The sequence below is a fragment of the Mirounga leonina genome, unplaced genomic scaffold, assembly GCF_011800145.1.
Source record: "Mirounga leonina isolate KUSES-001 unplaced genomic scaffold, KU_Mleo_1.0 Mir_174, whole genome shotgun sequence".
NCBI classification, from domain to species: Eukaryota; Metazoa; Chordata; class Mammalia; order Carnivora; family Phocidae; genus Mirounga; species Mirounga leonina.
The window spans coordinates 84,071,259-84,091,770 of NW_023270451.1; the positions used below are offsets into that span (position 1 = coordinate 84,071,259).

Genomic DNA, 20,512 nt, shown 5'->3' on the forward strand with positions numbered 1-20,512 from the left:
TGGTGGGTGGGGAGGGGAAGGTGTGCAGGATGGAGCCATTGGTGGGGGGAGGGGAAGGAATATGGGAGAAGGAAGGGAAGGAGGTGGTGGAGGGAGGGTGGTGGTTGGAGGACAGGCAAACAAGGAAGACGGGTGAAAGCAGGGAGAGGAGCGGGGATGCTGAGGCTGCCTCTCCCCCCAGATCCCCTTCCAACCCTCCGGCTGCTTCTGGGGGCACCCCATGTGAAGGCGACAGTCAGGAGCTGCAGGCCTGCCACGTGGAGTGCGGGACAGGTACATTCAGGAGCCAAGATGCAGGAGCCTGCTACCCACCCCCCAACCCTCATGCCTGCCTCCCTCCTCCCAATTGCCGCCCTAGGAACACAGCAGGATTGACGGGGCCACTGGTCACCTGCATGGTGGTCAGTGCGGCCTTCCGGTCCAAGAAGGAGCCTTGGTGCCGGGGGCTTTGTCGGGGACAAGACAGAGGGTGGGGCCCAGGCGGCATCTTCCTCCCACATAGACAGCCCGGGTGCCACGAGCAGGCTGGTCTTGGGGGAACAGGGTGTCTGAGAGCAGGGGTGAAGCTGGTCCTGTTGGCCGAGCGTGAGGCTGGGGTGGGCAATCAGAACAGAGACGCCAGACGAAGGAGCCCAGACTGTTTCCCTCTTCCACTGCCCGGGGTCCCCTCAGGAGAGCAGGTGCAGCAGAGACTGCAGAGCAGGTGGGCGCGACGGAGGTGAGAATGGGGTCCCTGGGGTCTGGGCCAGGCTCTCCCAGCAGGGGTGAGAAGAGGGGGCAGTGGAGCAGGGCTGCTGGGGCACTCACAGGTGTCTGATTGACAGGTGTCTGTGGGGGCTTGGGTTTCCAGCATTGAAGCTGAACGAAGGACAGGTGTTTAGAAGACTCTGGAAGAGTTGAGCTGGGGGACAATGTGAGGGTGGGTAGGGGACGTGAAGTGCCAGCAGGGCCACAGATGGGGGTGCGGCCTGAGCTGGAGCTTGGCTGAGCAGGAGGCCATTCTTTGAGAGTGAGACTTGGGCCCGGGGGTGGGGGTCCCAGAGGGGCAGAGGCCGAGCCTGAGCCTGAGCCCAGAGACGCACTCCCCGTCTTCACGAGTCCTTCCCTGGCCCCCATAGCTTCTCAGACCCGACCCGGCCTCCCAAGCCTCCCGGCTCTGCCAGGACCCCTGTGCAGAAGGCCTGCCCTTTGCCCCTCCAGAGGCGCCGGGCTGGACCCCCTGGGCGCCCTGGTCCTCCTGCTCCCAGAGCTGCCTTACTGTTGGAGGAGGCCCCGGTTGGCACCGTCGTTCCCGGCTCTGCCCCAGCCCCGGGGACACATCCTGCCCAGGAGAGGCCACCCAGGAGGAGCCCTGCAGCCCCCCTGTGTGCCCAGGTACGCCCCCCTCTGCCCCTGGAGCGCCCTGGGCACTAGGATGGGTTAAGGAGCAAAGGGGAAGAATGACCCGTTCTAAACACCTGGGGTGGGGAGGAGGCAGGGGGCTAGAGCAGACCTGTTGTCCTGAAGCTTCTCCTCCGCCCCCAGCCTGTGATTAACAGGGTGGGCCTAGCCTGGGGGCTGTTTGGGACAGCCCTGGCCGTGTGGATGTAGCTGAAACTAGTTCAGACCCCGCACACCACGCAGCCCCGGCCCTCCTGCGCCCCACCCCCTGCCCACACCTTTGCCCTCGTCCATGATGATGGACTTGGCTCTTCCTGACAGTGCCAGGCGCCTGGGGTCTGTGGGCTCCCTGGTCGGCCTGCTCGGCCCCCTGTGACGGAGGCATCCAGATATGCGGGCGCAGCTGCTCTGGCGTTACTCCCGGGGACCCCGAGTGCCAGGGGCCTCACAGCCAGACCAGGGATTGCAACACGCAGCCCTGCACAGGTGCCAGCCTCCCCCCCCACCCCTGCCCTTCTCTACTCAGCCATGCCCAGCCAGCCCCTGGGAATGCAGACCTCTCTTCACCCCCTTCCCACATCACTGCCCTCTGGCTCCAGGCCAGGCCAGACCCTGAGCTAAGAGGCTGCCGAACGTCCTCGTCTCCCTCCTCTGGCTCCTGTACCCTGGGCACCAGGCACAGACTGTGGCCCGAGGCTCGGGCTCTTTGCCCCTGCCTGCCCAAGGTCTCCTTCCCAGGCACGTGGCTCAGAACCACAGAACCACAGAACCACTCACTGCAGGAATTGCGAAAAGCAGAGCTGGCCCATCTTTAGAAGCCCCTGGCCCCGTCTACCTCGCCTTTCTCCTTTGAGCTCCCCCCCACCCCCAGCCCAGTGACTGCTCTCCTTTCAAGGATATTTGTGTTGGGGCGCCTGGGTGGTGCAGTCAGTTAAGCGCCCGACTCTTGGTTTCATGCCCTGATCTCAGGGTCGTGGGATCGAGCCCCGTGTCGGGCTCCGAGCTTAGCACGGAGTCTGCTTAAGATTCTCTCTCCCTCTTTCTCTGCCCCCCACCCCCTTCAAATAAAAATAAATCTTAAAAAATAAAAAAATAAAAGGACATTTGTGTTAAAGTTAGACAAAGACATGAATCTTTACTGGCAACCTCTGGGCACTGGAGTGAACCTGCAAAGGAGGGAGAGTGGGAGGGGGCTTCCTCCAGCTTCTCAGTCCTGCTCGCCAGTCACCTGCATGCAGCCTCCTCTCGCCCCTCCCTCTCCTGGCCCTTTCCTCCCGCCCATGCTGAGACCCGCTCTGTCTTCCCGTCCAGCCCAGTGCCCGGGGGACATGGTGTTCCGCTCAGCAGAGCAGTGCCAGCGGGACGGGGGCCCCTGCCCTCAGCTGTGCCTGGCTCAGGACCCTGGGGTAGAGTGCGCCAGCTTCTGCGCCCCCGGCTGTGCCTGCCCCGCCGGCCTCTTCCTGCACAACGCCAGCTGCTGGCCCCGCACTCGGTGCCCCTGCCAGTTGCAGGGCAGCTCTACGCCCCGGGAGCACGGGCTCGGCGGGACTCCTGCACCAACTGGTAGGCCACCAGCCTCCGGCGAGGGTGGGGGAGGGGCTCGGTGGCCCCAAGGGTGGCCAGGCGTGGACACACACCCCAGGGGTTCGTTCGTCTCCGTGGTGCCAGGCCTGGGCCCCGGGAATGCCAAAGCGAGTGAGGGGCTGCCTGGTCACCGGGCTGGGCGTCCGTGGGGAGACTGAGGCTCAGATAGGTGCGGTGATTGGTGAAGGGAGTAGGGGCCGGTGAGGGTCTTCTAGCCTCCCCTTCTAGTCACCTCTGCTCCCTTTCCTGGCTGTACTTCCCTACCTGGATCCACTTGATTTCGGCTCAAAAACCTTGACGCTGATGCCAGGTCCTGCCAGCAGGGGGCGCCCTCCCCCTTGTTCGTCCCACATTTCTGTTTTCTTCCCTTTCCTTGTCTCCATTCTACATGTTCCTCTTCTTTTTTCTTCCCTATCCCCTGCCCCCCAGCCCCCCCTTCATGCTTCCTTTCCCCCGCCCCCTTTCCCTTTTGCTTTTTCTCTCTCAGATTCTTTGTCTGGAATTTCCACGTATTTGAGTGGGGTAGGGGGGGCTTTAAACCACTGGAGAAAAGTAAAAGGAAAGAAAGGTACACAGTTCTTCCCAAGAGACGTAGGCTAGGGTCTACTCCTTCTAAATCCCTCCTACCCGGCCCGGAGGAGCTGTTCAAAGTCCTTTCCAAACTGTAATAAATACAAACAGAATGAAAGTATGGGAAGGTGACTTCTTGACCAGAGTGAGGGAGGAAGGACAGCACTGTGCTGGGGGGCGCCAGGGAGCCCACGGCGGGGTGGGGGGCTGGGTCGGAGGGTCCGGATGAGAACCTCAGTCACCTCATGAAGTTCGAGGGGGACGCGGGGCGACTTGCTTTACTTTCTAGACCCTCCCTCGGGTTTCTCTTCTGTGCGGTGGACGCGGTGGTGCCGGCCGTGTGCCCCTGGGGACAGGTACCCAGAGCTCCACGGGCAGGGCCTGACTGTGGCCCTGATGGGTTCTCTGCAGTACCTGTGTCTCCGGTGAGATGGTGTGCACCTCGGAGCCCTGCCCAGGTACCCCAGACGCCCAGGAATCCGCGGTGGTGTGTCCTCTGGGACCATAGAGGATGCTGGCCCCTCCAGGTCAACTCCTGGGGTGTTGATGGTGCCCCGGAGAAGCTGGGGACCAGGGACCACTTGACCTGGCTTCACACCCACTGTGTCCCTCCCCACCCCCACCCCGCCAGTGGCCTGTGGCTGGAGCCCCTGGACCCCATGGAGTCTCTGCAGCCACAGCTGTGACATGGGCATTCGGCGGCGCTTCCGGGCGGGCACTGCGCCCCCAGCTGCCTTTGGGGGTGCTCTGTGCCAGGGCCCCAGCATGGAGGCCGAGTTCTGCAGCCTGCGGCCCTGTCGGGGTGAGAGCTGGGACCGAGGCCCTCAGAATCCTCCAGAGAGGAGCCAGGAACACCCCAGTCACTCCCCCCAGACCCCAAGAGAGGTACAAGGGCCTACCCTAAAAGATGCCAGGAAGTGTCCTCAGAGAGCCCCGAGAGTCATTCCCAAGAGGGGTCCTCCATGGAGGCCAGCCCCGCTCAGGCCGAGGAGTGAGGCCTCCTGCAGTGTTGCAGGTGTGAGAAGGGGGGTGGTGCCCTAGGGTGTCTGAGTGGAGGACGGGGGTGTGGTGGGTGTGGGAGGTAGGGCCCACAGTGACCTGGCTGCCACCCCAGGTCCTGGTGGGGAGTGGGGCCCCTGGTCCCCGTGCTCCGTGCCCTGCGGCGGCGGCTACCAGAACCGCATCCAAGGCGGTAGCCTCAATGACCCTATGGAGTTCTCGGCCTACGGGCAGCAGCCCTGCGCAGGTGAGGGCTGTGCCCACCTCTCCGCTGCGCCCCGACCCTCAATAATCATCTCGCCCAGCCCAGAGCCTTGTCAACCCCTCCCTGTCACCGCAGGGGCCCCTGTCCCTGAGCTGCCGTGATGACCGCCCCCCCGGCCACACTAGAGCTGAGGCTGCTCCTGGGTTGGGAGCCCAGGGCAGAGTTGAATGGGCCTGGGCTGGGCTGTCAATTTCTGTGTCCCCAGGGCCCGTGCCTGGCGTGTGTCCCAAGGGCAAGCGGTGGCTGGACTGCGCCCAGGGCCCTGCCTCCTGTGCGGAGCTCAGTGACCCGCCAGGGACAGACCAGACCTGCCACCCCGGCTGTTACTGCCCTTCTGGGACGCTCCTGCTGGTGCGTGTCTTCCCTGACCTGACCTCCTTGGGAGGGGCGGAACCAAGGGCATGGGGCTTCAGAGTTGAGGAAAAAGCACTGAACTCAGGGATCACGGCTCAGCCCTGCCAACAGTCAGCAGGTGACCCTGCATGAGTCATATCCGTGCTTCCATGAGCCTTTCCTTTCCCATTTGTGAAATGGTGATCAGTCTAGAAGATCTTTATGATCCATGCCTGCTTGAGCGCTCTATTCTCTTACGTTATCATTAGTTATTTATTGAGCACCTTGGCTGCTCAGTCTTAGGGGGGCTGTGCCATGGGGAAAAAGTAGACTCTGCCCTCGAGGAGCCTCTAGTCTGGGAAGACCAGACCCAGAGCACCTAGAATGAAGATAGAACCATCCTTACACGGGAAGTGAGCTTTGCATATTGTGGAGCTTGGGATGCAGTCTGGCAGGGACTGGGTCAGGGGCAGCGGGCTTCCCGGAAGAGGTGATCCTGATCAGACTGTCGGAGATTGCAGGGTGTGGAGAGCTGGAGGCAGTGTTGCTGTTGGAAGGCAGTGAGACCCAGGCTGGGAAATGAGGTGGGGGCCATGGAATCTGGACAGAAGCTTGTGGGTGGTGGGGAGGGCTTACAAAAGTGCCACTCAAGCCTAGGGTGTGGGCAAGGGGCCAGACTCCCATGGGGTCTGAGTTCAAATCAGACTCTTCTTCTAGGAGCTCAGTGACGTTGGGCTACGTAGTCTTGTGCCTCAGTTTCTTCATTTGTCAAATTGGGGTAATAATGTGCCTAGTCATTGGAGTCTGTAAAAGGCTGACATGCCTCCCAGGGCCTGGCCCACACCTCAGTACACTTGGCTTTGAATCATGTGCTGCTGGATGGCAGTTCTTTTAAATTTAAGACACTAACAACTTTTGTCCAAACTCCCTGTGTGTATAATTTCATCAGTTCAAATGTTCTTGATGAAATGTGGAATTTTGTTTCAAACATCATTGCTCTGTGAATCGCACGTTGCATGTTTTGTTAGCTGATCCCGTGGACATTTGACAGTTCAGTCTCACATCCTGCAATTGGAGATGGTCTTTTGCTCCTGTAACCGCTGGTGTGCATTTCCCTGATGGTGGCAGTGGGAGCAGAAGGGCTGTTTGTGGAAGGAGCATGGGTGGGGTTGGAGGGTGGGAGCCTGGAAAGGGGTGCTGGGTTCTGACTGTGGGGAGCAGCCCGGGCCAGACCCACCTGGAATCCAGAAGATGACAGAGGGTTTTTGGTTCCAGAACAACGTGTGTGTGCCCTTCCAGGACTGCCCCTGTGCTCATGGGGGACGCCTTTATCCCCCGGGCAGTGTGGTGCTTCGTCTCTGTGAGAACTGGTGAGGACCCCTACCCCCCCTTGGCCATGATCTATGAGCACCTCGCTGTCCCCCCTCAGCGCCAGGGGATGCTGGCCTCCAGGGGGCCGTGGAGCTGCCCCTTGCCCCTCAGGCACAGCTGTCCAGCTCCCTCAGGCCCTTGCCCACGCCCTTCCTGCCTATCCTTTCTCTTCCCACCCGTCTTGGTCCGTTGGGTGCCACAGCAGACCCAGGGCATGTCCTCTCACACTTCAGGAGGCTAGAAATCCAAGATCAGAGTGTCAGCGGGGTGGTTCCTGCTGAGGGCTGTGGGGCAGAATCTGCTCCAGGCCCTTCTCTTCTGTGGTTGCTGGCGATCCTTGGTGTTCCCTGGCTTGTGGCTGCAACCCTGCACGCCGCCTTCATGGGGCCGCCTTCTCCCTGTGGCCCCCTCTTCACTTCGTCCCCCTCTGTGCATGTCTGTGCTGAATCCAGATGTCCCCTTTGTAGAAGGACACCAGTCATGTTGGACCAGGGCCACCTTAGCGCCCTCACTGTAACTCGATCACCTCTGTAAAGACCTTGTCTCCAAGGTCACATTCTAAATCCTGGGTGTTCGGGCTTCAACGGAGGGATTTGTGGGAACACGCTTCAGCCTACAACAGCACCCTGACCTTCTGCTGTTTTCTTCCAGCTCCTGTGTTTCTGGGCTTATCACCCACTGCACCTCCTGGCCTTGTGAGGAGGGTGAGAAGGGGGCCCCCACGCCCTGACGGTGCCCCCTGCAGGCTCCCTACCAGGAGAGGAAAGCTTGGGCGGAGTAGGGGGAAGGGAGGAGGGGCGCTCTACCCAGGCCAGTGCCTCCAGCCTGCGCTCACTCCATCCCCGCTCTGCTTTTCCCTCCTGTGTACCCCAGGTCAGCCCATATGGTCACCCTGGACCCCATGGAGCGAGTGCTCAGCCTCCTGTGGCCCTGCCCGTCGCCACCGGCGCCGCTTCTGCTCTGGGCCCCCCACCGCGGACCCGTCTGTCCTGGCACTGCCATCCCCACCAACCTTGCCTACTCCTCCTTGCCCAGGCCCCGACGCTGAGGAGGAGCCCTGCCTCCTGCCAGGGTGTGACCGTGAGTCCCCTGGTGCCCAGGATCATGCCCTCCATGCTCTGGGGATACGCGCTGCCTCGCACCGGCTGGCCCCCAGCCCTGGCCAACACCCCTCCCCCGACAACTGCTTCCTTGGCTGTCATCCCAGGAGCTGGGGGCTGGGGGCCTTGGGGGCCCTGGTCCAGCTGTAGCCGGAGCTGTGGGGGAGGCCTGCAAAGCCGGATGCGAGCCTGCGACCAGCCCCCACCCCAGGGCCTGGGGGATTACACGAGGGGCCTCGGGCCCAGGGAGAGGCCTGCCAGGCTCTGCCATGCCCAGGTACCGGCAGGAACGGGGGACAGGGGGCAAGGAGCACTCTGGAGAGACAGGCCGGAGTGGGCCACCCACATAACTCTCAGCCCCTGCCACCCCCTTCCCCAGTGACCGACTGCACCGCCATTGAGGGGGCCGAGTACAGCCTGTGTGGCCCTGCCTGTCCTCGCTCCTGTGACGACCTCATGGTGAGTCTGGCTTCCTCAGAATGAATGCCCACCTGCCTCTGGCCCCGAAGGTCACTTTACAGGAGGGCAGGGTACGGCTTTGGGTCATGACCTCTTCGGGCCTGGGCAGCCTTGCACTGGTGGGGAGGGATGGCGTTAGTGCCCACCAGGCTGGCTCCTCTGTTCCAGGGAGAGTCTCTGGAGTGAGCCTCACCCAGCAACCTTGCGTTCATTACATCAGGCCTTTCTGAATTTAAAGATTGTATTACAAACGGAACATAAACACCTAGGAAGGGGGAATTATCCCATTAGATCATCTTAAACACCACGAGCATTTCGGTGCGTGGACCCTGAGTCTGAGGGTACGCGTGCACGCATGTACACGTCAGTGTGCTGGTGGCTGAGATCGCCGAACGCCTGGCCAGCACCATGGAGAGGGACAGAGGCATGCGCACACAGGGTCCCCGACCACGGAGCTTGCGGTGTGGCGGGGAGGCTGACCCGAATCAGGGATGCCCAAGCGCAGGCGTCTAAGAGGGGTCAGGGAGGTGCCGCACGCACAGGGTGAGCAGGAGGGAGGAAGGGCCGGTGCCTGGCTCCTGGCTTCCCCGGGGGACCCCAGCTCCTTCCCAAATGACCCCATCCCCCTAGCCAGCTTTCTGTTGCCCTGCTCCCTACGTTGTGGGGAGGTCTGGGAGATGCCTTGGTTCCCAGGCACTGACCAGGTCCCCCATGGAACCCTCCACAGGGTTCACATTTGGAGGACACTCCCCTCACCCCCCCAGGGCAGCCCTTCTCAGGCTCTCGTCCCCCCTCCCCACTCCTGCCCTGGGGAAGAGACGAGACAGAAACGGTGTTTGGACATAATGACTATGAACGGGAGCTCAGCGCCTCCCGCCTCTGCACCCCTCCGCCTCCTCCTTCCCTTCATGTTTCCCCGTGGCTCTGCGCGACTCCCCAGAGCACCCCTCGCTGCCCCCTCGGCCCTGTCTTCTGCTGACCCGAGCCCTCCCTTGCTGCCCCCCCCAGCACTGCGTGTGGCGCTGCCAGCCCGGCTGCTACTGCCCTCCTGGCCAGGTGCTGAGCGCCGACGGGGCCTTCTGCGTGCCGCCCGGCCACTGTGGCTGCCTGGACCTGCTGAGCGGGGAGCGGCACCGGCCGGGGCTCGGCTGCCCAGGCCCGAGGCTGCAACTACTGGTGAGGCGGGCGTGCGGGCGGCTGCAGGGGCCTGGGTGAGGGCGGGCTGCACCTGGGCTCTCCTGGGTCTTAGCGGATGCAGGTTAGACTCCCACGATCCCCAAGGAGATGCGGGTAGGCATGCTCACCCCTGTCTGATCGGTGGGGAAACTGAGGCAGCCAGCTCTGTGTGTCTGCCCTCTGGGAGACATGGCAGGCTGGGTGTGTGCTTGGAGGCGAAGGAGGGGTAACAGGCACCGTGTTCCTCCTCACTGTCTGGCCCCGGTCAGCAGCAGACTACCTCTGGTCCTTCCCCAGTAGGACACACCAGCCAGCGACAAGCAGAGAGCCGACAGGACACCTGAGGGGTCCCTGAATAGGACAGAGAGCAGCGTCTGGGTGCTCTGGAGAATGGCCAGGGGGCATCTGAGACCCTGAAGGGAAACAGGGGCATTGGGGTAAAGGGGAAGGGAAGAGGCAGCTTAGGAGGGGTGCGCGTGGAGGGCAGGGGAGGGCTGAGCTGCCACTCTCCTTCCTGTGCCTGCATGCCCTGCCCAGCACCTGCTCGGAGGGGAGGCTGAACTGCACAGACCTGCCTTGCCCAGGTATGTGTGTCCCAGCTTGGAGGGAGGCAAGGAAAAGTGGCCAAGATCACCGAGAGGACTGGGACTGGGGAAGGGACGCTTGCGCCCCAGTGCCCTTCTATTGTCCCTTGCAGTGCCGGGTGGCTGGTGTCTGTGGTCGGAGTGGACAGCATGCTCCCAGCCTTGCAGGGGTCAGACGAGGACCCGCTCCAGGGCCTGCACCTGCCCCGCTCCTCAGCACGGGGGGACCTTGTGCCCTGGTAAAGCAGGGGAGGCAGGGGCCCAGCATCAGAAGGAGACCTGCCCCAGCCCCCCCGACTGCCCAGGTGAGATGCCCCCACTAGTCTGCTCAAATCTCAATAGGCTGGGCACCTCCCAGGCCTCCTAGGGCAGGTGATTCTGTCTTCCTGGCACAGTAGATGGAGCCTGGAGCCCGTGGGGACTGTGGTCTCCCTGTGACCTGTGCCTGGGGCAGTCCCATCGGAGCCGGGAGTGTATCTGGCCCTCCACCCCCGAAGGAGGCAGCCCTGCCCTGGGGGCTACAGGCAGAGTCGCCCCTGCCAAGACAATTCCACACAACGCACAGGTGAGGGCTTCTGCAGAGGTCTGGGAGGGTCCCTTAGAAGGCTAGGGAGACATGGCTTCTGACTTTTGACCCCAATATACATATGCATGTCACTTCCTTCGTGGGGCAGCTCTTAGATCACTCACCCTGTAATCCTGGGGCAAGGTGGAAGGCAAAGCAGGTGGAGGGCGTGGCAGGAGGGCTTGTCACCTGCATGCCGGGATCCTTCAGGCTGGGCCCCTGCTCAGCATTCACCCTCTCTGCTTCCATCCCACCACAGCCTGTGGGGATGGCCAGGGTCTTCTCCCCTGTGGGTGGCCCTGTCCCCGCTCCTGCCAGGACCTGTCTCCGGGGAGTGTGTGCCAGCCAGGACCGACGGGCTGCCAGCCCAGCTGTGGGTGCCCCCCCGGCCAGCTGTCCCAGGATGGCCTTTGTGTGCCTCCCGCCCGCTGCCACTGTCACTACCAGCCATGGGTCAGTGCTTCCCTTTGCCCTCTCCCAAGGACCCCCGAGCACTGCAATGCCCGCCCACCTGGCCTCTGCCCATCTGCTGGCGGGACCCAGCCTGGAGTGGCAGGATGGAAACGGGCAACCTGTCCTCTCCGATGCCCCAGGCATCGTCTCCCGCGGATCCCACGGCATCCCAGGCCTGCCCCAGGTTGGGGCTTCCATCTCCCAGGCCCACAATCTGGGGCGCCATGGGGTGAAGGCCGAGAGGGAGGGAAGTAGAAGGCAGTGGGGTAGGAGGAGGGATTCAGGGTAGGGGGCACACTGAGCTATCTGGAGTCCCACCCCCACTCATGACTTCAGGGATTCCTGAGAACCAGAGTCGGTCAGCAGGGCCTGGGCTCAGCTCCTGGGAGAGCCTGGAACCCAGAGAGGTGGTGACTGGGCCCTGTGACAACTGGTGAGCCCAGGGAAGCATGGGGAGGAGAGTGGGCTGCAGAGCCAGGCAGTAGGGCCCTTGGGGGAGGTGGCCAGGGTCCTGTCTTCTGAAGCCCCCTTCCCTGTCCCCAGCACCTGTATGGAGGGCATCCTGCAGTGCCAGGAGGTGCCTGGCTGCCCTGGCCCTGGGGTGTGGGGTTCCTGGGGTCCCTGGGAAGACTGCAGTGTCTCATGCGGAGGAAGGGAGCAGCTCCGCTCCCGGAGATGTGCCCGGCCCCCCTGCCCTGGGCATGCCCACCAGAGCCGCACCTGCCACGCCCAGGTCTGCAGAGGTGAGCCCCAGCCCAGGTTCCGGCCTTGACGCTCTAACTTAGGTGGGATTCCCACGTTGGCCTTTGACGCGGACTCAAAGGTGCCTTTGCCCTCTTCCATCCATCCCCGTGGGCTGCCCTCCCCCCAGGGCCAGTGGTGGGCAAGCAGAGGAGGAAGTAGCCAGATTCAGGGAGGGGAGCCTGTGGGAGGGTGTGACATTGGCCCTGAGGGGCACAACGCAGGGAGGATATCGTGGGCACAGCTGGGGAGCCATGGGAGGGCGGGCGCAGGGGCGAGTAAGCAGGTGGCAGGGTAGGCGTCGAAGGAGCCACCGCGGGCAGCGCAGGCCAGAGCCGGGCCCTGATGCTAGTGTTGCCCCAGAGGCAGGCTGCCCGGCTGGACGTCTGTACCAGGAGTGCCCGCCCGGCGAGGGGTGCCCCTTCTCCTGCGCCCACGTCACTCGGCAGGTGGGCTGCTTCTCCACTGGCTGCAGGGAGGGCTGCCACTGCCCCGTGGGCACCTTCCAGCACCGCTTGTCCTGTGTCCAGGTCAGAACCCTCTCAGCCAGGAGCCCAAGCCCTCCCTCCCCTCCCCTGCCTTTCCTCCCTCTTGCCCGCAGCTGCTCAGCCCTGCAGACCCTGTCCTCTGGACAGCGCCCCGCTTCCTCACGTGACCCCAGGCAAGCGTTCGGCCTGCCAGGCTGTCTGAGGCCTTGGCTGCCCAGGGCAGTCAGGCAGAGGTGGAGCTCCCCGAGCGGGCAGCTGGGGTGATGTCGCCGGTTCCCTGGAACAGGGGCCTTGCCTGGGCTCCTGCTCGTCAGCAGCGGCTCCCTGGCTGCCAGCTCCCATGGGGGGCTCCCGCATGGAGCTGCCCGTGACTGGCGTGGGGCCAGGTGCCCCCCTGTCCCCAGAGCACTTTCCTGCCAGGCCCAGTGCTCCCCATGCCATTCAGGCCACGGCCGGGAATCATGGGTCCTCACTGCCCCCTTTCCCTGCCGCACCCCGGTGGGGAAGCGTACCCTCACCTTTACTCTGCCCCAGACTCCTTGTCTCCCGCTCTGGGGTCCAGACAACAGGCAGGTGCCAACTGTGCTCTGCGGAGCTCTCCAGGTGCGTGGGGATTTCTGTCCCCAGCTTTAATCCTAAGCTCGAAGCCGGTGTCCGGTGGCTGTGCCCAGCCAGAGCTCCAGAATGCCATGCCCAGAAGGGCCTGAGCAGCCACCTGCTTGACGTAGAGCTGATGACACTGTGTGAGCTGCAAGGAAGGAAGGGGACACACCGAGTCATGCAGACAGTTACCGGTAAAACTAGGGACCAGGTGTCTGATTCCTGGCTGAGGCTCTTTCTGCCTCCGTGTTCCCTCCAAGTCCCGCCCTGGAAGGGCCTCTGCTGACCCTGCCTGGGTCCTAGCTAAGTGCTGTATGCAGGAAAGCCACTGGCCATTTCGGGTCAAGTTCATAGGCCACTAGTCTCGCCCGTTCACAGCCCTGACTCAGGGAAACTGTCCCACTTGCTCCAGGGAATGCTCTTCTGGGGCCCAGAGCACCCCCCCGCCAGCCTCACATGCCTTCCTCCCCGCCTCCCTGGGCCACAGTGCAGAGAGCGGGCACCGGGCCTAGGCGATTGCACCTTCCCCCCTGCTCCCGCCCCGCCAGGAGTGCCCCCGTGTGCTCACTGCCTCGCTGCTCTGGGAGCTGGGAGCTGCCGGCGCTGACCCTGCGGCTCGCCCCCCCATTCTGGGAGAGGGCGGTCAGCCCCTTGGGCCTGGGGATGAGTTGGGCTCAGGCCAGAGCCTTCGTACAGGCTGCAGGCACTGGTGAGGGGATGGCGAGAGTGGGGGAGATTTAGAGCCAAGGGAGGGGGAGACACCGGCTGCCCTGCCCTTGCCCGGCCTGACTACCCTTGGCTCTGTCTCTTCACTCTTCGGGGTGGATACCCTTGCCCACCCCCCTTTCTCTCAGGGTCTGTCCTGCCCGCCCCTCACCCCCATGCCCTTTCCCCAGCTCCTGTGTGCGTGGGCAGCTGTCTTGCTCGGTGGGGGACCGCTCCAAGGCTGCCGATGGCTTCAGTCCCTGGGGGCCATGCGGCCCATGCTCCCGGTCTTGTGGTGGGCTGGGCACCCAAACCCGCAGCCGCCCATGTGTGCGGCCCTCCCCAGCTCCAGGCAGCCGGGGCTGCGGTGGGCCCCACCAGGACCTCAAGGACTGCCCCAGCCCAGACTGCCCAGGTGAGGGAAGCGGGAAGGGCGAGTCTGGCTGCGCTTGGGGCCTGGAGGGCCCATGGGAGACCCAGCAGGAGGAAAGGGCTGAATCAGATAGTGGTGGGTTTAGAACTGGGCCACCAGCCTCAGGTTGGTCCTGGGGCACTGCAGACTCAGAAACATCCTGAGCAGGGCTTTTCTTTGGCGCAGGGGCTGGAGGGTCCACAGTGGAGCCCGTGACAAGCCTTCCAGGTAGCCCAGACTCCGTGGGTCCCAGCCCCAGACTGTGTCCCAGGTGGCCTCCCTTTGGGAAAACGAGCCCAGAGCCTCCTCCCTCCCCGCCCTGCTTCTTGGGAGGCCAGGAGCCCAGGGTTGACTCAACAGGCGATGCCTCTCCCTTCTATCCCCGTAGGCGGCTGGGGCCCATGGTCCCCATGGTCCCCATGGTCCCCATGCTCTCACACCTGCACAGACCCCACTCACCCTGCTTGGCGCAGTGGTACTCGCCTCTGCCTGGCAAACTGCACCGGGGGGGCCGCGTCACAGGAGCGCCCTTCCAACTTGCCCTCCTGCACAGGTGTGCCTTCCAGTCTTGACCTCTGACCCTGACCCGTGTCTGAACCATGGCCATCCCCTCTAAGCCCAGCATCCTCCCTCCAGCAGCACATTCTGACCCCCAACCCATGTCCAACCTCCCAACCCCGACATCTAATACCCTGGAAGCAAATACCGAGTTCTCAGCCTGATACGGAATCATGAATCCGTGTGTGACTCTGGACCCAGGGTGCTCTGTGCCAGGCTGGGCAGCTGTTGGGGCCTCCAGGCCCTGCCCACACCGGCAAACCCTCACTTGTGTGTGTACTGAACACTCACCCAAATTCCCATCCAAATCCCTGAGCATCCCGGTGAGTCTGGGACCACGCACGGCCCCCTGAGACCTCGTGGCCAAAGCCTCGCAACAGCCGGTATCAGATCCGAAACAGGACCCCAGAGGTCTGGATAAGGACCTGGCCGGCCCGGCGGATGAGGAGCTCTGCACTTGGGCTGAGGCGGGGGAGTCAGGGCCGGCTCCAGCTCGCTTCGTTCCATCCTGTCCCGGCCCGCAGAGCTGCCCCTGTGCCCCAGCCCTGGCTGTGTGGCTGGGAACTGTTCCTGGACCGCCTGGGCCCCATGGGAACCTTGTTCCCAAAGCTGCGGGGTGGGCCAGCAGTGCCGTCTGCGGGCCTACCATCCCCCAGGGCCCAGTGGGCACTGGTGCCCCGACATCCTTACCGCTTACCAGGAGAACCGCTTCTGCAACCTGCGGGCTTGCCCAGGTGAGGAGGGCTGCTGAGGACCACGCAGGCCCTTCCCTGGTCCCAGGGCCTCTGTGGCGCTTCCATCTTAGCGCAGGACCCTGCCCCAGGCTCCTGGTGCACGGTGGTAGGGGGGTGCTCTGCCTGAGCTAGGTCATCCCTCATGTGGCCCTTCTCTCTGCCACGCAGTGCCTGGAGGCTGGTCACGCTGGAGTCCCTGGTCCTGGTGTGACCAGAGCTGTGGGGGGGGGGGCTGATCCCTGAGGAGTCACAGCTGCTCAAGCCCTCCACCCAAGAACAGGGGTGCCCCCTGTGTTGGGGAGAGGCACCATGCTCGGCTCTGCAATCCCTTGCCCTGTGGTATGATGGTGGGGACATCGTATCGCTGGTGGCCTTTGCCCTCTGCACAGCTCTCCCCATCCCACCCCTAATTTAACCCCCATGACACCTTGTGACGGAGACACTCAGTAGCCAGCAGAGAAAACTGAGGCCCGCAGGGTCAGATGGCGGGATCTGGGTACTGCGCGTAGGGACTCGCTGTGGCCAGGGCTGAGCTGCCAGAATGCTTGCCCCTGCCTGCCCCCACCCTGCACCAGAACTCGTTCTTGAAGTTTTGCCCACCCTCCAGCTCCTGAAAGACCACCCAGCCCGGTCAAGATTTCCGGAGGACTTGAGGGTTACAATCAGGACTGCACCTGCTCCTGGGGTGTGGGCGGCCACTTCCAGACACGCCTCTCCCAGCTTCAGCTCCTTATTGGTCCTTACTGGTCCTTCTGAGCTCCCCGACCCCATGGACCTTGGTTACACTAGGGCTTTCCACCCTCGTAGCCCCTCCACGTGAACACAAAGGAGCTGTGTAGGTGAGCATGTTCTTAGATGCACAAATTCAGTCCAGTTCAGCGACATTTTGTGGGTGCCAGGCTAGGTGCTGAGAACCCCCAGGTAGGTAAGAGGGACTCCCTGTCATGCAGAACGTCCCAATCCCAGGGGTCTCCCCAAGGCCCTATGTTTTCATGGGCACCAATGTGGGGAGAGGGATGGGAGTATAGCTTCATGGAGGTAAGAGCAGTTCCCGGGCAGGCAGGCGGAGGGTTTCTGAGCCCTGTGCTCGGAGCCCTCTTGACTCAGGTCCTCCCCGTCTGCTCAGAGGAGGGCTGCCCAGCAGGCATGCAGATGGTCAGCTGTGCCAACCGTTGTCCCCGCCGCTGCTCAGACCTCCAGGAGGGGATCGTGTGTCAGGACGGCCAGGCCTGCCAGCCGGGTTGCCGCTGCTCGGAGGGTAGGGGCGGCCCCGGGCCCGCAGCGTGTCAGAGCGGCTCAGTGGGAAGGCCGGTGGGCCCCGGTGCCGGCCCAGCTCTGGAGGGCTGCCTCCCCCGCAGGCTTCCTGGAGCAGGACGGCGGCTGCGTGCCGACTGGCACTGCGAGTGTACAGATGCCCAGGGCCAGAGCTGGGCCCCGGGCAGCCAGCACCAGGAGGCCTGCAGCACCTGCACCTGCCAGGCTGGGCGCCTCTCCTGCACGGCTCAGCCCTGCCCACCGCCTGCCCGCTGCGCCTGGAGCCGCTGGTCAGCCTGGAGTCCCTGCAGCCGCTCGTGTGGGCCCGAGGGGCAGCAGAGCCGCTTCCGGTATGGGGCTGGGCCAGGCTAGCGTCACCTCCCCCAACGCCAATCTCCCACTGCCTGGACTCGGTCTTCCTCTCTGATCCAGAGCTCCTGGATCCTGCCCCTCCGTGGCATACCTTCTGTGCCCTGGCCCAGCTCTTGGCCCGGTCATCCGTGCTTTCTTTAGCCGCCCCAGGTTTGCCCGTCAGGTGTCTCACCAGGAGGCCAAGGAGTGATGAAGGGCCCTGGCCTATCTCTCACCTTCTCTGCGCCGGGCCCCACCCAGGTCCTCCACATCGGGCTTGTGGGCCCCAGAGTGTCGGGAGGAGCAGTCCCAGAGCCAGCCCTGCCCTCAGCCCCCGTGCCCACCTCTGTGCCTGCACGGTGCTCGCCTCCACCCCCTGGGGGACAGTTGGCTGCAGGGCGAGTGTCAGTGGTGGTAAGCCTGGGGCAGGGGCAGGGACGGGGTGGCACTGTCCTGCCGGAGGGCAGCGTCCCTGAGTCCGGGCTCCTCCCCTCAGCTCCCGCACCCCGGAGGGCATCATATGTGAAGACATCGAGTGTGCAGGTCTGGGCTTTCATCCCAATCCCACCTTCCCCCACCCTCCTAGCCTCAGGCCGGCTTGCTTGCTCTGTCTCGCATTTCCCTCCTAGCCCTATTCACCGCTGCCAGCCCCTGTGCCATGAAGGTCCTGACCAGCCCTCGGGGCCTTTGCTCCCCCCCACCCCCCGGCTTCTCTAACCTTGCCTGTGCCCTCCCACAGTACCCGGGGCCTGGACGCTCTGGTCCCCCTGGTCTGAATGCCCTGTCTCCTGTGGAGGTGGAAGCCAGGTTCGCACCCGGGTCTGCATGGCCTCGGCCGCTGACCGCAGCGGGGCCCCTGCCTGGGCCCTGGCACCCAGACCCAGCGCTGTGGATGGCAGCCTTGCCTGGGGCTGCTGGAGGCCTGCTCCTGGGGCCCGTGGGGGCCCTGTTCCAGCAGCTGTGGCCCAGGCCTGGCCTCCCGCTCTGGGTCCTGCCCGTGCCCACTGGCCGAAGTCGACCCCACCTGCAATGGCACCTTCCTCCACCTGGACACCCAGGCCTGCTACCCAGGGCCCTGCCTAGGTGAGTGTGCATGGGGCAGCGAAGCCCCCTCCCCTGATTTCCTGCCTCAGAAAAACTCAGCGAGCAACATGGTTTCCCAAACCCCAGATTTGTCCCCTCAAATGTGTATCTATCTCCCTGATATTGTGTCTAGTTTCTTTCCTCTTCTTACCATCTCTTTCTTTTGAGCTCTTTGGGATGCGCCCTTTGCCCCTGGGTGACAGAGAACACAGCGAATTAGGACTTGTCTAAATTCTTGGCTCCCTTTTGCCCTTTCGCTGTGCAGGGTGTTCCCTGTGCAGGGTGTTCTTGGGGAAGAGTGGAGGGGAGGGGAGGGAGGAGCCTGGCTGGAGGAGCCTGGCTGGCACCCCCCGCCTTGGTCCCTAGAGGAGTGCCTGTGGAGCAGCTGGAGCAGCTGGAGCAGCTGGACGCGATGCTCCTGCCAGGTGCTGGTCCAGCAGCGCTACCGGCACCAGGGACCAGCACCCACAGCGGGAGCGGCACGGGGGGCTCTCCCTGCCCGCGCCTGGACGGCCACTTCCGGCCCTGCCCCATCAGCAACTGCTCGGGTGAGGCCCCGGGAGCGAGAAGCCAGGCGGCTGAGCCCCGGCAGGGCCTCCCAGCTCCTCCCCGAGCCGGCCTCCATGCCCCCGGGCCCTTGGAGCTGGTGCCCTTGCCTGCACTGAGCCCTGCCCTCAGCAGCCCGGTTACACCCCTGCCTCGTCCTCAGCTACTCCCGCATCCCCACGGCTCTGCTCCTCTCCCCTCCCGGCTCCGCTGTGATCTCCCCGCTTTGGAGCTAAAGGCTTTGTCCACTTGTAGCAGCCCCCCGGGCACAGAAGGTCTTGCCCTCCTCCAGTGGTAGCCACCCTCCTGTTCCCCATCCGCCAACCCCGGGAGCACCTGCCAGGCCCCTAGCTCCCCGAAGGCCCCATCCTCCACGCAGCTACCTGGCTCTCCGCGGCCCAACCATCATGACCCTTCCTAGAGGCACCCTTGGGGGCCGAGTGGGCGCTCGATGGGGCGACACTAGCCAGTCTTTAGGGCAGCCTGGGAGCAGGTTTGCATTCTTACAGGGCGACCCCAAGGGGCCTTGAGGGGATCGTGTCCTGTGTGCTCTGCGCTTGGGGTGGAGGGTGTCTCTGGGCGGCCCCCCACCAGCCTCTGTTCCCCTCCCAGAAGACAGCTGCACACCTCCCTTTGAGTTCCGGGCCTGTGCCCCGCCCTGTGCCGGGCTCTGCACCACACACCTGAGCCATCGGCTCTGCTAGGACCTGCCGCCCTGCCAGCCTGGCTGCTACTGTCCAGAGGTGAGGGGTGGGGCCGGGGGAGGTGCCCCAGGAGAAGGGGGGCTCTGCCCACACTCCTGCGCTGCCTCCCCTCCGTGATGCCTGGGTGACACCCCTCTGCACGATGCCCCTCAAGAGCCCCTCACATTCTGCCTCGTGCCCACGTGCCCACCACTGGCTCACCCGCCGTGAGCAGACACGGTATGGCACCAGGGTACAGAGATGGCTGCCACACAGCCCTGTCCCCGTGTCCCCTCCTGCTCAGGGGCTGCTGGAGCAGGCGGGGGGCTGCATTCCCCCAGAGCAGTGTAGCTCCCTGCACCTCACAGGAGAAGGAGCCACAGTGACCCTGGCCCCCGGGGAACGCCTGCACCTGGTCTGCATGATGGGGGCCGGGAGGCAGCATCAGAGGGCTGGGGTCAGGGGGTGGGGGGCGGGGAGGAGACCCCACAGGGAAACCCCCCAGGCCCCAGGCCCAACTCCAACCTCATCCTGCTCCAAATGAGCCCAGAGCTCAGGTCGCCCCTACAGCAGCCCCCCAGCCACCGCTCTGAGCTGAGTCTTGCCTCGGCAAACCTACCCCTCCCACCCCCTCCCACAGTGAATGCCAGCATGGAGAACTGCAGTGCACCAGCCAGGGCTGTCAAGGTAACTCTGGACTTGAGAGACCAGCTGTCCCCATTTGCCCAGGACTGGGGGCGGGGGGCAGTTTCCCGAATCTGGAACTCTTTTTTCTTTTTATTTGAGAGAGAGAGAATGAGAGACAGAGAGCACGAGAGGGAAGAGGGCAGAGGGAGAAGCAGACCCCCTGCTGAGCAGGGAGCCCGATGCAGGACTCAATCCCGGGACTCCAGGATCATGACCTGAGCCGAAGGCAGTCGCTTAACCAACTGAGCCACCCAGGCGCCCCCGAATCTGGAACTCTTAGTGCTAGGACTCTGATAGTCCCAGACAAACCAGGACAGTGGGTCACCCTACCCTGGCTCCCTGACACCTCCTACAGCCTTTCCCATTTCCAGCCCTTCCTGGTCATAACTGGGGCTCCTCCCTCCCCGTCCACTGGGATCTGTGGTCTGGGGGAGGGCCCCTGGGAAGGTGCCCACTCGCCGCCCTTCCTAGGTCTTCTTCCTCTGAGTGGGTGGTCCGAGCGGTCACCCTGTGGGCCCTGCCTGCCCCCTGGCGTGCTGGCCCCTGCCTCCAGGACTGTGCTAGAGGAGCGCTGGTCTCAGCACCCAGCTGGCCGCTCCCCGACCTTGGCCCCCTGGCTGGCTTCGGAGCAGCACCGCCATCGCCTCTGTTTGGACCCTGAGACGGGGAGGCCGTGGGCTGGAGACCCAGACCTCTGCACCGCCCCACTTAGCCAGCAGCGCCTCTGCCCGGACCGAGGGCCTGCCAAGGTAATGAGGAGGGGCAGAGACCAACAGGGCAGGAGGGGGCCTGAAATGAGAGTGGTGGGGGACCTGGCCAGGTAGGGCTGGG

General features: G+C 64.0%; 1 protein-coding gene across 1 annotated transcript in view; it reads left to right on the forward strand.

The window, feature by feature from the left end:
* LOC118020596 (SCO-spondin-like) overlaps positions 1-20,512 on the forward strand; it is a 52,609-nt gene that overhangs the window by 25,569 nt on the left and 6,528 nt on the right. Inside the window, 44 exon segments of the mRNA XM_035020327.1 lie at positions 182-273; positions 1,201-1,374; positions 1,702-1,866; positions 2,692-2,886; positions 2,889-2,943; positions 3,946-3,992; positions 4,166-4,336; positions 4,649-4,780; positions 5,004-5,149; positions 6,407-6,501; positions 7,154-7,206; positions 7,376-7,582; positions 7,710-7,826; positions 7,829-7,879; positions 7,982-8,061; positions 9,070-9,221; positions 9,223-9,237; positions 9,775-9,821; positions 9,935-10,126; positions 10,217-10,321; positions 10,324-10,386; positions 10,646-10,843; positions 11,152-11,272; positions 11,383-11,582; positions 11,944-12,110; positions 13,217-13,377; positions 13,565-13,788; positions 13,972-14,013; positions 14,174-14,338; positions 14,868-15,077; positions 15,246-15,416; positions 16,204-16,335; positions 16,436-16,468; positions 16,471-16,681; positions 16,944-17,096; positions 17,179-17,225; positions 17,422-17,523; positions 17,526-17,765; positions 18,132-18,250; positions 18,253-18,313; positions 18,924-19,054; positions 19,299-19,459; positions 19,635-19,681; positions 19,937-20,420. Of these exon segments, the coding sequence (XP_034876218.1) occupies positions 182-273; positions 1,201-1,374; positions 1,702-1,866; positions 2,692-2,886; positions 2,889-2,943; positions 3,946-3,992; positions 4,166-4,336; positions 4,649-4,780; positions 5,004-5,149; positions 6,407-6,501; positions 7,154-7,206; positions 7,376-7,582; positions 7,710-7,826; positions 7,829-7,879; positions 7,982-8,061; positions 9,070-9,221; positions 9,223-9,237; positions 9,775-9,821; positions 9,935-10,126; positions 10,217-10,321; positions 10,324-10,386; positions 10,646-10,843; positions 11,152-11,272; positions 11,383-11,582; positions 11,944-12,110; positions 13,217-13,377; positions 13,565-13,788; positions 13,972-14,013; positions 14,174-14,338; positions 14,868-15,077; positions 15,246-15,416; positions 16,204-16,335; positions 16,436-16,468; positions 16,471-16,681; positions 16,944-17,096; positions 17,179-17,225; positions 17,422-17,523; positions 17,526-17,765; positions 18,132-18,250; positions 18,253-18,313; positions 18,924-19,054; positions 19,299-19,459; positions 19,635-19,681; positions 19,937-20,420 (5,934 nt within the window).